Here is a 12,971-nt window from a genome sequence, read left to right as displayed (position 1 = left end):
CTGCTTGTCCAGGGGTCACAGAAGTAGCCCTATTCCCATCTTTACTCATCTCGTGGGGTTTGTGCTGACATGTACGGGCAGGACCCAGAGGAGTGTTTAGGGAGAGAGTGGATTGTGTTAGAGCAGAGGTCACCGAGAGGCCCATGTGTGCTGTGAACCTGATAAGATTCAGAAAAAGACCAAGCATGGAGGGTCTCTGGATTAAAGAGTTTTAAAAATACATTTATCTTCTGTTATGACAGATTCCTGAAACTGAATATTCTGAACTTAATATTATTATATTCAATAAGGTTGAAATGTGATAATATATATATATATATATATATATATATATATATATACAGTATATATATATATATAGCACGCACACACACACTACCATTTAATGTAGTGTAATTTTTTTTAAAGAAGTCTCCTATGCTCACCAATCCTGATGAAAAATTTGCATAGAAAAAGTAGCTGTTTTCTATGTGAATATATTTTAAAATGTAATATATACCTGTGATGATAAAGCTGAATTTTGTATAAAGTAATGTTCAATTTCTCATTTAGTGTCTTTCAGTTCATTTACTTTCAAATGTGATGAAGTCGACCACACAAGTGGATTTCCTCTAGTTTTGTGTCTGTGTGTACATGGCAAAAATGTTTCAGTCTTATTTCAATCTTCTTTGTTCCACTAACAAAAGCACTGCTGGAAAGTTTCCTCATATTTCTGAAAGGGTGCCATGTTTCTGGTCAGTCGCCTCAGAAATCTTTCCTATGAAGAGGGAACACTCTCCAAACCTCTTTATCTGTTGACCGTTTTAAGGGTGTTTGTAGTGTGTTATCTGATTTAACTGTAACACCCATTGGTTGTATTTGTGTGTATTTTTATTTTTGTAAAATAGACCTTGTTCTCACTGATAAGTAAGACAGCCGGTGGGCGACCTTTCACATGACGTGAGGCCATTAAAGCAAAGATGAAATGACTGTTCCATTCTCAAGGAGGAATGCAGTGAAGAAGATGAATAGAAAAGAAAAGAAAGGTGGATCTTGGCGCTGGGATCACAGCTGTGTGGAATAGCACTCTGTCTTGTGCATTCCCAGCTGTTGGGAGCTCATAGCACGATCTATCCCCAATGTGCAGAATTCATTAGCGCTGGAATACTGTAGCACAACAGACTTTCATTCAGGCCATTCATTCAGTCAATGAGATGTTTCATGGATCACTAACAATAGATTGGTTTACTGATGCATTAACAGCAATAACTGATTTTGAGTCAAAGAACGTCTGACTGCATGAATCATTAAATATCGGACATCACTGATCACAGATCAGGCATTAGAATGAACATGTTACCTATATGTTGTGACATTACTGTCAGGTCCATTTCTTACAGTGAAAGTCTGTTTGCAAAGCTTGCGCCGAAATTGCAACTGATTTACCTAAGAATCACAGTGAAATGTACTAAACAAACAAACAAAGCTCTACTGAGACATTCACATAGTTGAAAATGTAAAACCACTTTCTTTGCATTATGATTATGTACCTCTTTTCTCTCTCTTTCGGGCCGGGCAAAAGATACGATGATGTACTGCTGAGGCAGTCTTTCGTCACACTATTACATCATAATGTGACAAAATTCCAAACGAGTCATTTTCTAAGCTTGGATTCCATAAAAGCTGTTTTGGACTAAAGGGGGTCGCACACTGGACGAGAAGCACAACGTCGTGTCGAGCAGCGCCATGTCTTTAAAATTCAAACACATTATTCTCTATGAGTGTACACACACCGGCGGCGCCATTCGGCATCTGTCCGCTGCGCCCAGCTACGGCTCAGGACCTTGTTCAAAACCCTGCCGTGCCACAGAGCGCCATTTACATAGTTTTATATTAAATTTACATTTATTTGTCTCAAATTGTCGTTAATGTATATACTGACTTCACCCTTTGCTGCAATATACATTTAGTTTTACATTCATTTACAGAAATCAGCTGCTTGAATGAAAATTTCTGATGTTATCAGATTTTCAGACGAGATTCTCAATTCATTCAATTAACGGACCCTCTGAGGTAAAGTGTGTTCAGACAGCAGACTTAGCAACGATTGTATTTAATTGTACAGTACAATCATTACATAATATAGACATTATCTTAATTCCATAATGTCCTTAAACATAACAATATTGCTGGCCATAAACTGAGAAAGTGCGCATCCGATGTGTGATATCTCGAGTTGTCCTAGACGCGACAAGGCGCGCGGCGCTGCGCTTCTCGTCCGGTGTGCGACCCCCTTGAGTTTTGAGTTCTAAAACTTACAGGATGTTTTTATAGCTCAATGACCTTATATGTCAAGGAAAGGAAATTTGATTTCTCAATTCATGACCCCTTTAATAGACTTCTATCAAGCACATAATAGCAATCTTACCAAAACGAAACGTATGAACTGTAGTATACACTCGGAGACACACATCTTTTGCTATTGAGTCAAAATTCATTTTACGCATGAACATTATCCGCTTCTACTTTCAACTTGACAGAAAGCAGAAAAAGCCACAGGACAGGATGTTTGTGGGACACAAACTCCTGTGTGTACTTCATGGATAATTACCTCTGCGAAGAAGGGCGCACCCTCAGCACAGACATAGAGTTGGCCTTGCTGACCACTGCTTCCTCGCTGTGTGTGTGCCACACTTTGGAGAAAGATGCCACTTTGATGTAGGTAACTACCTCCTATTTGATGAAAGTAAACATTCACGGTATCCATGGCTTGGCTTTTCCACTTCAGTGATTTCCAGAGCAAGCCTCCTTTTCAGGCCAATACATAATTGTCTAAGTGGTCCAGGACAGCAGGGGGCAATTTAGTCATTAGAAAGGCCAATTAAGTAATTAGGCCAGCGGTTTGACTGCCGCGTGTACGCTCACATGCCCCGCAGATTGCCTGATTTGGCTTCGGTGCCACTTCTACGCACATTTGCTCTTGATATCATTGAAAGCTTAAGTCCCCAAGTGGACATCCTCCAAATGGAAATTGCATTTCTTTAAGAGCATGATGGGTAATTGAGAAAATTAAGTCGTGGATATACAAACAGAGGTCATTCCTGAGTCAAAAGCATTTATGAAATAGAGAGTGCCAGAATCTTGAGTAATATTTAAAGACATGCTTAAACATCAGCCAATCACACACGCGAAAACACCGAGCTCCAATACCATCTTGAAACAATGAAGAAAGAATTTGATGATAGCATCTTTGCTTCCACCAGACTGAAGCTCATGTGTTCACATTCCCATATTCTGATATTCTAATTCTCCATTTATTCTAATTCCATTGTGTGCTGACATTAAAATTCCACTCTTTGCAGGTAGAGTGTCACAGAGGTGTGCAAAATGCCTCCACGAAGAGGACGAGGGGAAAAAAGAGAGAGGCAAGGAAAACAATATGGGCTAGGAGGTTATCCAGCAGGAGCAGAGAGGTGGCTGCTTTTTCCATCACGCCGTTGCTCATGCCAGCAGATCATAGCGCCCAGTTCTTACACATGAGACCTGGAATGTAAATATTTAAATGCAGCAAAAGTCAGATTCTCCTTAATTCTATCATTTAAATATGCATTATTTATCCAAAGTCCATCAGATGATTACAGCATGGAGTATTGAGTAAATATTTGTAGCACAATGCTGATTATAAACTCTTTTGAATAGCCAGTTGACCATTTGCAAAATATATGATGGAAATTTTACACACATTTTCCATCATGGTGTCATTCCTAATAACATTTCTTATTAAAGGGATACTTCAGCTCTGGGAAGATGAATGTGTATTTAATAGTGATCATTTATATAGTAGAAATGTGAAATTATTTTTGAAATTGAAGCATAGACTGAGAAAAGGCAGAAAATGTATTTTTTACTCATGTGGCTGAAAGACAACAACTCCTAGAATGCACTTGCTTTGCTGCCCTTACGCGGCCAGGCCACTCCCAAACCACGTAACAGTAAGCTTAACATTAGCAATGCGAACTATTTGCACATACAGTATGCTATCATGTAAATATAACAACAATAGCTCAGCTTACTACGCGGGAAGAACATTGGGATAATGCCGGGTGTCCAAACTCTGTACATTACGTCTCGGTAAAAAAAGAAAAACAAACCAAATAACGTTACTCACTTTACACTAAGCCGTCCGTTTGTCCCTGCGGGCTTTGGCTGGCATTTCCAATTGATCCCGTCAAGAAGAAAATGCGATCGCTGAAATTTGTGACAGCAATAGGACTCTCTATCTGTTTCCATAGGCGCACAGCGAGAGCACTGACACCACCAGTCCGCCCCAGCTGGAGTCTGGCCGGGCTCGAGTCAGGTCTTGCTCCCCTGCTGCAGTAGCAGCTGCTCCGGCCGCCTCTTGTTCCTCCATCTCCCGCAACTGTTCGTCGCTGTATTGTGGCTCGTACAGGTAGCCGCGAGCATCAGTTTTGCGCAACAGATCTTCGAAATCCCCTTCTGCCATTTCAACTTCAAAACTAACGTTACCTTCCACCATCGTGATTAGCCTACTATACAAACTTTATACACATAGCAAGAGCCTGTTAGCTTAGCTTCTACAGAAAGATGGCTGACAATATCTTTACACTCTGTGAGTGAGATCCCGCCCCATATGGGCATGGTGAAAAAATGCGGAACTAGCAGTTAGTAGTGGCTGTAGTTTTAAGCCTCTGGCCCAAAAATCCTCAGATGACGCAAAATGACGATTTTTGCGTCATCGGGGGATTTTTTCCAGACTAAAAATACATAAATCTCTCATATCAGGGGGAAATGAGGGGGGGAAGCACAGTAATTCGAAATACTACTGATTTTCTACTGATACAAAGCTTAATGCTAAATCCTGAAGTATCCCTTTAAGCAGTAAGACAACAAGCAAGAGTGCAATTGTGCGCTGAATGGCTGTGATTCGGGTGCTTGCTTGTGATGTTCTTCATTTTTAAGTTGCTGTATTTCTTTGATTAAAATGCAGGAAAAACATAATATTGTGAATATTACAATTTAAAATAGCTATTTGAATATATTTATTTGAATATATTTTAAAATATATATATACAGTATTATAAAATAATGATATTAAAAAAATAAAAAATTCAGCAGCCATTACTCCAGTCTTCAGTGTCACACGATCCTTTAGAATGCCGTCTTGCTGAATAAAAGTGTTAATTTCTTTTTTCTTTTTTTTTTATCTTACTAACACCAAACGTTTGAACAAAAACAAGTTTCTGAACAAATTAATATAAGGTAACTGAAATTTCATTCTCAATATGGCTGGCCATGTTTATTTTTGCGCCGCCAACAAAAATACTTTAGCTTATAAGTTGGAATTCTCTGTAGCAAACACAGAGAAGCAGTGATACAAACAAATTAGTGGACTGGAACTAATTGCTGTATAATAATATGGTGAAAAGCTCATGACAATTTCACAGTGAGTGTACAAACATTTCTGCTGTATTCAACCTATATATTTCTGTTAATCCCATTTTAACAGACTATATCCCTCTACGCTCCATCAACACTTTAGCACTTCTTCACAGCTGAAAACAGATGTGGCTTCTGCTAAAGTGTGAGATCCAACAACTTTATACTGTTAGTCTAAGTTTGCAGTGGGGTTTTCACTCCTTACGCAGAGCCTGAAATAGCCTTGTGACTTTCCCTTTCTGCTGGTCAGAATCACACAGAGACTCTAGTGTACACAGGGTTGTCTGCATCGTCAGCAAGGCCGTGACCTTTGACCTCAGCCCTGATAAGATTGGCATATATATGATATTTCTTGTACATTTTTTGTCTTCACTCCAATTGTCAAATGCTAGCTAAGAAGTGACCTCAAAATGAATAAATAAGCACATGCATACATTGCTTTAGCATAGGCATGAGGCATTTGGTCCAGTGATGCATTATGGGATTTTTCTCACAAAACCAGAGATAAACAGCTTGTCCTCCACCCCTATGGACACCCTGTTCTGCTATTGCCTGGTGTATTCTGCATGCTTTAAGCTTTAAGTAAGTGTGTGTTGCTTCCTGTCATGCCCAGCTGTCTGTGTTCATCCACGTTTGCAAAGCTAGAGATGAACCATGCGCTCCATGAGGCCTTTGAAACTCACAACTCCTGCTTCAAGGAGAAAGCCAAACCCTCCCCAATGCTCTTCAACTTTCCCCTGCACTCCATCCAAGAGCCAGACATGGATCTTTGCCAGGCCAGGCAAACCGCTCTATCCTCCAGGCATCACACCCCATTGTCCCCCAAGGAACCACATCAGCACTGAGATGGGACCTGTTTTTCTGTAGCACCTTTCAAGCTCAAAGCACTTCCTGAGCTCTTGGCGACGATTCCCAGCAAACAGAGAGGTAACAGGTCAGGCTAACTGCTTTAACCTAAGGTAAAGGCCAAGGAGGTTAATGCCATTGAGAACTGATGACTCACACCACAAAGCCCCTAGAAAGAGCACACTGCAAGATTGAGGATATCGTAGGCAGTTACTTTTATTGGGAACGATTAATACGCCGGCTAGCGGCATTTGGAAGCATTCCCAACTCTGATCTCCCACAATCCCGTGGCTCATGTTTCAGATTAAGCCTCGCAGCGACACCACAGCCTACACATCATCCAACCCCTTCCTTCTTGCCTCCATGCATGATGTTGCCGTCTGACCTCACTCCTGCTTGAGTGTTCCAGGCGAGCACAGCGCTCAAATTATCCTTCAGATTCTAATACAGCATAATCATTTGCCTGTCATTTTCATTTCATGCTCTTTACTTCTTCTGGGACTATTTTTGGGTGGAAAGCTGTAGGAAATTCAGATGTTCAAAAGCTTGCTGATTAGCCCTGTGATTAAAATGGATCGCTGGCTGAGCCTTCACCAGAATCTAAAGCAGAGACTTCTACAGTCATTAAGAGCACTTAGTAACAGTTCACATTGCAGTGCCTGACTCCATATGTTCTGCCTATTCTGATCACATTTAGTGTACGAACACAATTCGCTGAAAAGTAAACTCACACTCAAAGAAATATTTGATGCAATAAATATCCAAACCCAAAAGCCATTCAGTCTGAAAGCATTATTTTGCTGCTACATTAAAAACGATTTTTCGACTTGCTCAGCCTGGGAATTAGAGTGGTATTTTGACCTCTCCCAAATTAAAGACGAGAGTGCTGTCACCCTTAGCTGGGTCTACATTTCCCACGATTCCTTACAGGGGGTGCGCTGTATGGCAGGCCCTGAAGGCATGTTCTTTTTTGACAGCATAGTTAGGAGGTGCTGATGAAAGTGGAGAGGCTACGTTGCCCTCTCAAATTAGCACAGGAGCCCTGTTGCCTGTCACACGGAGGCCCCGACTCACAGATTCAGTTGCAGTGTGAGCATTTATGACTGTGTTGCTGCCACTGACGCAGGTTTTGTGGTTGCGGATGTATATTTTTTGTATGTATATATGTGACACAAGAGGAACAAAAACTCTCTCTGCCTTTTTTGCCATGTTGAATTTGTGGATGTGAATTTTATATATATATATATATATATATATATATATATATATATATACATACAAAAAATTTACATATTTATTCATATATATGTCTGTGTGTGTGTGTGTGTGTGTGTGTGTGTGTGTGTGTGTGTGTGTGTGTGTGTGTGTGTGTGTGTGTGTGTGTGTGTGTGTGTGTGTGTGTGTGTGTGTGTTAAACAAAAACTGTCTGCCTGTTTAATATAACTCCAACGCTCTATTCATATTTCTGACCCACTTCTTCAGTGCGGAAATAAAAACTGGATACCCTCCACCTGCATATCATCAAGCAATTAGGTAAGTTTGTCCATCTTTCACTCTAATGTAACATTCGACAGGCAGCAATAGGATAATCAAGACGTGTCAGATGACAGCGCGACCCCACAGGCAGCCAGAGTCATTCTCTTTCCTCCCTCTATACCTCATAAATATTATTCAGCATTGATTTCCACACCAATCTATCAACCTGACAGCTGCTCTCCCTCCCCCTCTGATTTAACTTCAGTTGCTTCAGACTTTTTTTTTGCCAGACTTTTATCTCATTTCCTCCCTGCTCTGGTCTGTCAGTGGACATTCATAATCACTTAATCCATAACGACACCTTTTTTTTTAACCACCGGATCTCCTATGCACACTTGCCAAAACACACACACAGGCCTCTCTGTCTGGTTGCCTGCTCACTGACCTGTGAGAAGTTCAGTCCATTCAGGGGATGACACTGTTCCTCCACCCTCTCCACAGCACCTGTCTTCTTCCCGAGACGCTCTGCCTCCTGCGCCATGAACAAATCGAGCACCGGAGTTCCCCTCGACCGCACATCTGCTTCCGTCAGAGAGTTCACCATCAGCATCACCCATACAGGCCTCTTTCGTTCCCAGTTCCCCGCAATGGCATTGAAGAGGTAGTCAGCATAAAGTCCACGGCCACGCTGATCTGCCGTCATCCAGAAGGGCATCATATGTTTGACGTAGTCCAGGTGGCGCTTGAGGCGACGGTAGAGGTCGCGCGGCAGTAACGTCTGGAGGTTTTCTCCGTTGGGCAGAAGCTGGCAGCTGGTGAGTTTTGAGATGGTTAGAGGATCTGTCAGGTCCAGTTCAAAGAATACATTGGTGCTGGTCTGGAAGGCCCGTTTCGAGCTCTCAGGGATGTAGTCCCAGACTCGAGTGTAGGGGACATGGATTGTCCCAAACAAATAGGACGGAGGGTAAGGACGAGGCCGTTTCACCGTCCACAGGAAGGAGTTCATGTCTTTCTGCTTGATAAAGAAAAAAGGAATAGAGAGGAGATTTTAGGGTAATTAATACATTGGACTGACACAAACACATCAAGGTTATTTACTTGAACTCAAATATCTTTATATTTAGAAAAGTAGCCTATTTATTTTAATTTTGTAATCATTTTAAAAAATCTTAATACATTTTTTTAACTGCATGAATCAAAGTAAACCACACTGATGACGTATTGGACACTGATATAATAATCTTAACTGTATTCCACAGAGTTGGACATTAACATGCATTAACTTTTTCCTTATTCACAGTCAAACTGAGGGGGGAAAAAGCACCGTATAGTAGCTGTATCACAGAGGAGTCGGTTCATGCCAGTGCACTGATAGAGCTGGCGTATTAAATCTGGGGTGGAAATGTTTAACTGGGGTTCTTAGTTTACAGTGTGCCTCTCCTCGTAAAAAGGGCCTTTACACTCCGCAGAGCTGCAAACCTCTGCTGTTCTGCACCCTCTGAAACTCTCAAGTATTTACTAGTTGCTGAGGCTGTCAATAGCTGTGCCCTCGTAAAATGTAACCTTCAATGAACAACTCACTCTTAAATGGTCAATCTTTAATTTTAATGAATTGTTCATCCACCTCAGATCAGGAAAGAACAGTTTAGAGTTTATTAACAGTCAGAGCTGATGGTAATGAGAGCAGAAAGAACTGCAAGTGATGTTTGAATATTTTGAAGATCCACGAAAATGTGTAGCCTACATAAAATATTTCAGTACACTACTGTTTACTTGGTTACATGTGATATTTAAGGGTCATGAAATCAAAATATTTTTAAAAATGGTATAAATTTTTTTCAAAAATATATGAAACCAACATAAATGCGAATGCATTTCTAAGAACTTGCCTATTTTAATATTATATTTTTAAATGTTTAACCTGACATCCTAATTATTGTAAGTGTTGCTAATATGCCTTGGTTGTCCGCATTTATCTAGCTATAGGCTAATCCTTTATTCCTTTTTTCCTTTTTTCTAGGTCTTGACGCCTGAAATCCTTGTTCGTAAATGGCCACGTGCGACGGCTCATGTCTTTGTATTAACCTAAATGGACACCTGTGAAAATGACTCGAACACTGACCAGCTTTACTGGAGAGAAGCCTAAATACTAAAGTAATATATTGTGTATTATTCGTTCACATTTGCAGACCCTCTGCTCCGTTTTATAGAGTAATTTCTTAACCAAAAACAGGCCTCGCAGTACTCGCGCATTATGAATTACATAAAGAATGCACAGGTCATGTCCTGGACAATGGGGGTATTAAATGATATAAATCTTCAGGAAAAGATAAACATTAATTGTCAAAACAAATAGAATTGGCAGACTGTTTGCGTGCATAATGCATTAATTTTCGGATTATATTTAACAAAGGCTTTTGCATTTTTGCCTAAATATAGGCTAGGCTCAAACACTATTGCATGTGCGAATCTCTATTAAGATTTGGGATAGTCAATATGTTTAAAGGAATAGGCTATAATGAATCATCTTTCCTTATGATTTCCACCTCGACCGATGAGGAATTCTCTCCTCAAAACACTGTATGGCTCAGATGAAAGCGAGACATTAATTGCGTTCAACAGACTCGAGCACTTGCCAAATCATAATGAAGTAAATATGCCCGATAACTACTTTAACAGTTCTCGTCTCACTGAAACTTGATCAGTTTATGGGGGTCAGTGAATTTTTCCCATATAAATGCATTTGAAGTCTATTCACCCGTGGGCTTCCCCCTTTTTCCTTTGACACATAAACTGGCATTGCACTGGCAAGAGTTTAACGGTATTTCACTTGGCACAAAAATTCATTTTTCAGGCCCAGATTTTTACGAGTATATGACAAGAAGTGACACGCGGTTGGCTGGACGCCACTAAAATAATTGTTTTAAAACAATAAATTTATATGGCATAATTAATAAATGGAATGCAATAAATCTAATAATAATAATATACAAATGATTGTTTCTATTGTGATTATAATGCCACTAGAGATTTATATGGTAACAATTTTATTTTTTAAATATTATATAGGCCTAGGCTATATTTGGTGTTGTTAATAATACGAAGAGGAACAATATCGTGCAGAATAATTAAATAATAAGAAACGAAGACTTCACTTTAATCTCACAGCAAAGGTAGCAATTGTTTTGTTTAAATTAAAAAAAAATTTGTTTGAGAAGAAGATCGTACGGAATCTGATAAAATACATGTAGGCTATCTTTTTTAAATTCATTCAATTTAAAAAAAATTGATTCAACTAAAAAAAAACGCAAACTGAACTTTTATTAAACATAGGCCTATGCATTCTAATAATTTTGACTTAGCCTTGTGTCATTGATAATAAAACCACCTCTTTAAAATAGCCCACATCAGCAGCGGAGAAGATCAAACAGCGAATCAATCTGTTTATAATATCATTCAAGATAGATCTTGTTAACATGTCATTTACAAAGATTTCTAAAGGTGCGTGCATTGCGCGCGAAGCAACTGCAGAAATTGCGTTTGAGACAAACTCACCGATATGGGCTTGTCACATTGCCGCGTGCTCTCGTGCGTGTCCCGGTGTGAGCCCACTTGAAAGAAAGCGCATAAAGTTACCAACCATCGTAGTCCCGAGTGACACTTCATTTCGAGATGAGAGGGCACAGGACACCTCACGTTTCCCTCAGCTCCGTTACCTCTGTTGTTTACAACTTTTTCCTGGTTTCACAGCACAAATGAAGTGTTTTACGCCGGTTATGATAATGAGCTCACATTCGCCGTCTCGAAAGGGAAGCATTCTGCCCCTTCGCCATTCTACTGCCCCAGACTACCAGATAGATTCGCGTTGTCTCCTGTCTCTCTCTCTGTCTATCTCTCTGTCCAGCTGCCCAGCTGTGGAGAGCTCAAACTCTGCTATGCGCCCCTCAAGTTTCCAGTTTAACTGCGCCGAGAACGTGAAACGCCTTGAATGTTCCCCCCTCTGCTTGTTTTACAAGAGGAGGGGAGAACAGGTTCTTTCGGAGGACGAGAGTGTGTAGCAATTCGACGGTCATGGAATAGAGCATTGATCTTTAGCCTGTAGCTATATTGAAAATATTGCATTTTTCATTAGATGAATGTAGACTTTTCATTAGATGGATGTGCATGAATCGAAGTAAACCCCATCGAAATTCCTGTTAAATCTGCTGTGAAACGGACAGCTCTTAACGCCAGAAATTCACCTGACGACCTTTCGGTCATTACGGAAGACGTTTTGTGCTGTAGCTTATATTTTGCAATTTCATACAGCTATATCATCTACTGCAGTATAATGTTAATATTCCTGGCTGACTTGGATTACTAAAATCTGCTTTGTACCTTAAATTATAACCACCATCATTTTACAAACAGCCACGTGATGAACAATGAGGCTACTATTAAATGTATGGACAGTGTCACACAAAATAACATCCAGTAACTACAAAAAAAAGTGTTACACCCTAATGTGCATTACTGATTTCAAAAAGTAAATGTAAGTATTTAGATAAACAGAATGTGATGTAATGTACTCATGGACACATGTGAAAGTCTTTTTTTATTGATATGCCTTTCACTGTGTTTCACTGTAAATTATATCTTGTATTTTTCTAAAAAATACATTTTAACATTACTCTAAATATGCATGTATTATCTTGTTAAATATAGATTTGCACTGTAAAATAGGCATGGTGGCTATATTACTTCATACTTTTTACATTCATAATCACATTTTTAAATATTTTACAGTGAAATCGCCTTTATCCATAATCGATCGGTTTTTCATGTTAAAACTGCATATTTTATAGGGAGTCAAAAAAAACCGGCAGTCGTTCTTAAAGGGTTAGTTCACCTAAAAGTTAAAATTCTGTCATTAATTACTCACCCTCACGTCATTCCAAACCCGTTGTGCTTTTGTTCATCTTCAGAACACAAATGAAGATATTTTTAATGAAATCTGTGAGCTTTCTGTCCTATACCATTACTAGCACTACTTTCAATCCCCAGAAAGGCACTAAAGACATCATTAAAGTCATTTAAATTGACTCCAGTGGTTTAACCTCAATTTTATTAAGGGATGTGAGTGTTTTGTTTGCACAAAAAACACAATTTAACACTTTACTTACAAAATATTAATCTCCGACACATGTTGACGCGAAAGCAGACATTGCGTGAAA

At 39.7% G+C, this 12,971-nt stretch overlaps 1 protein-coding gene across 3 annotated transcripts in view; it reads right to left on the bottom strand.

The window, feature by feature from the left end:
* trabd2b (TraB domain containing 2B) overlaps window positions 1–11,760 on the bottom strand; it is a 57,021-nt gene extending 45,261 nt beyond the window's left edge. Inside the window, exons 1-2 of one of the 3 annotated variants that reach the window (XM_077224329.1) lie at window positions 11,314–11,760; window positions 8,204–8,770 (exon numbers count right to left, since the gene is read on the bottom strand). In XM_077224329.1, the coding sequence (XP_077080444.1) occupies window positions 8,204–8,770; window positions 11,314–11,424 (678 nt within the window). In that variant the 5' untranslated portion in view covers window positions 11,425–11,760. Of the gene's footprint in view, window positions 1–8,203; window positions 8,774–11,313 lie in introns of all 3 variants that reach the window. The other 2 variants (XM_077224328.1, XM_077224330.1) reach the window with 2 other exon arrangements.
* Window positions 11,761–12,971: the final 1,211 nt, after the last annotated feature.

This window comes from Siphateles boraxobius, unplaced genomic scaffold, assembly GCF_051911475.1.
Source record: "Siphateles boraxobius isolate OS27281-9 unplaced genomic scaffold, OSU_SipBor_1 9, whole genome shotgun sequence".
Taxonomy (NCBI): Eukaryota; Metazoa; Chordata; class Actinopteri; order Cypriniformes; family Leuciscidae; genus Siphateles; species Siphateles boraxobius.
This window is presented reverse-complemented; position numbering and strand designations above follow the sequence as displayed.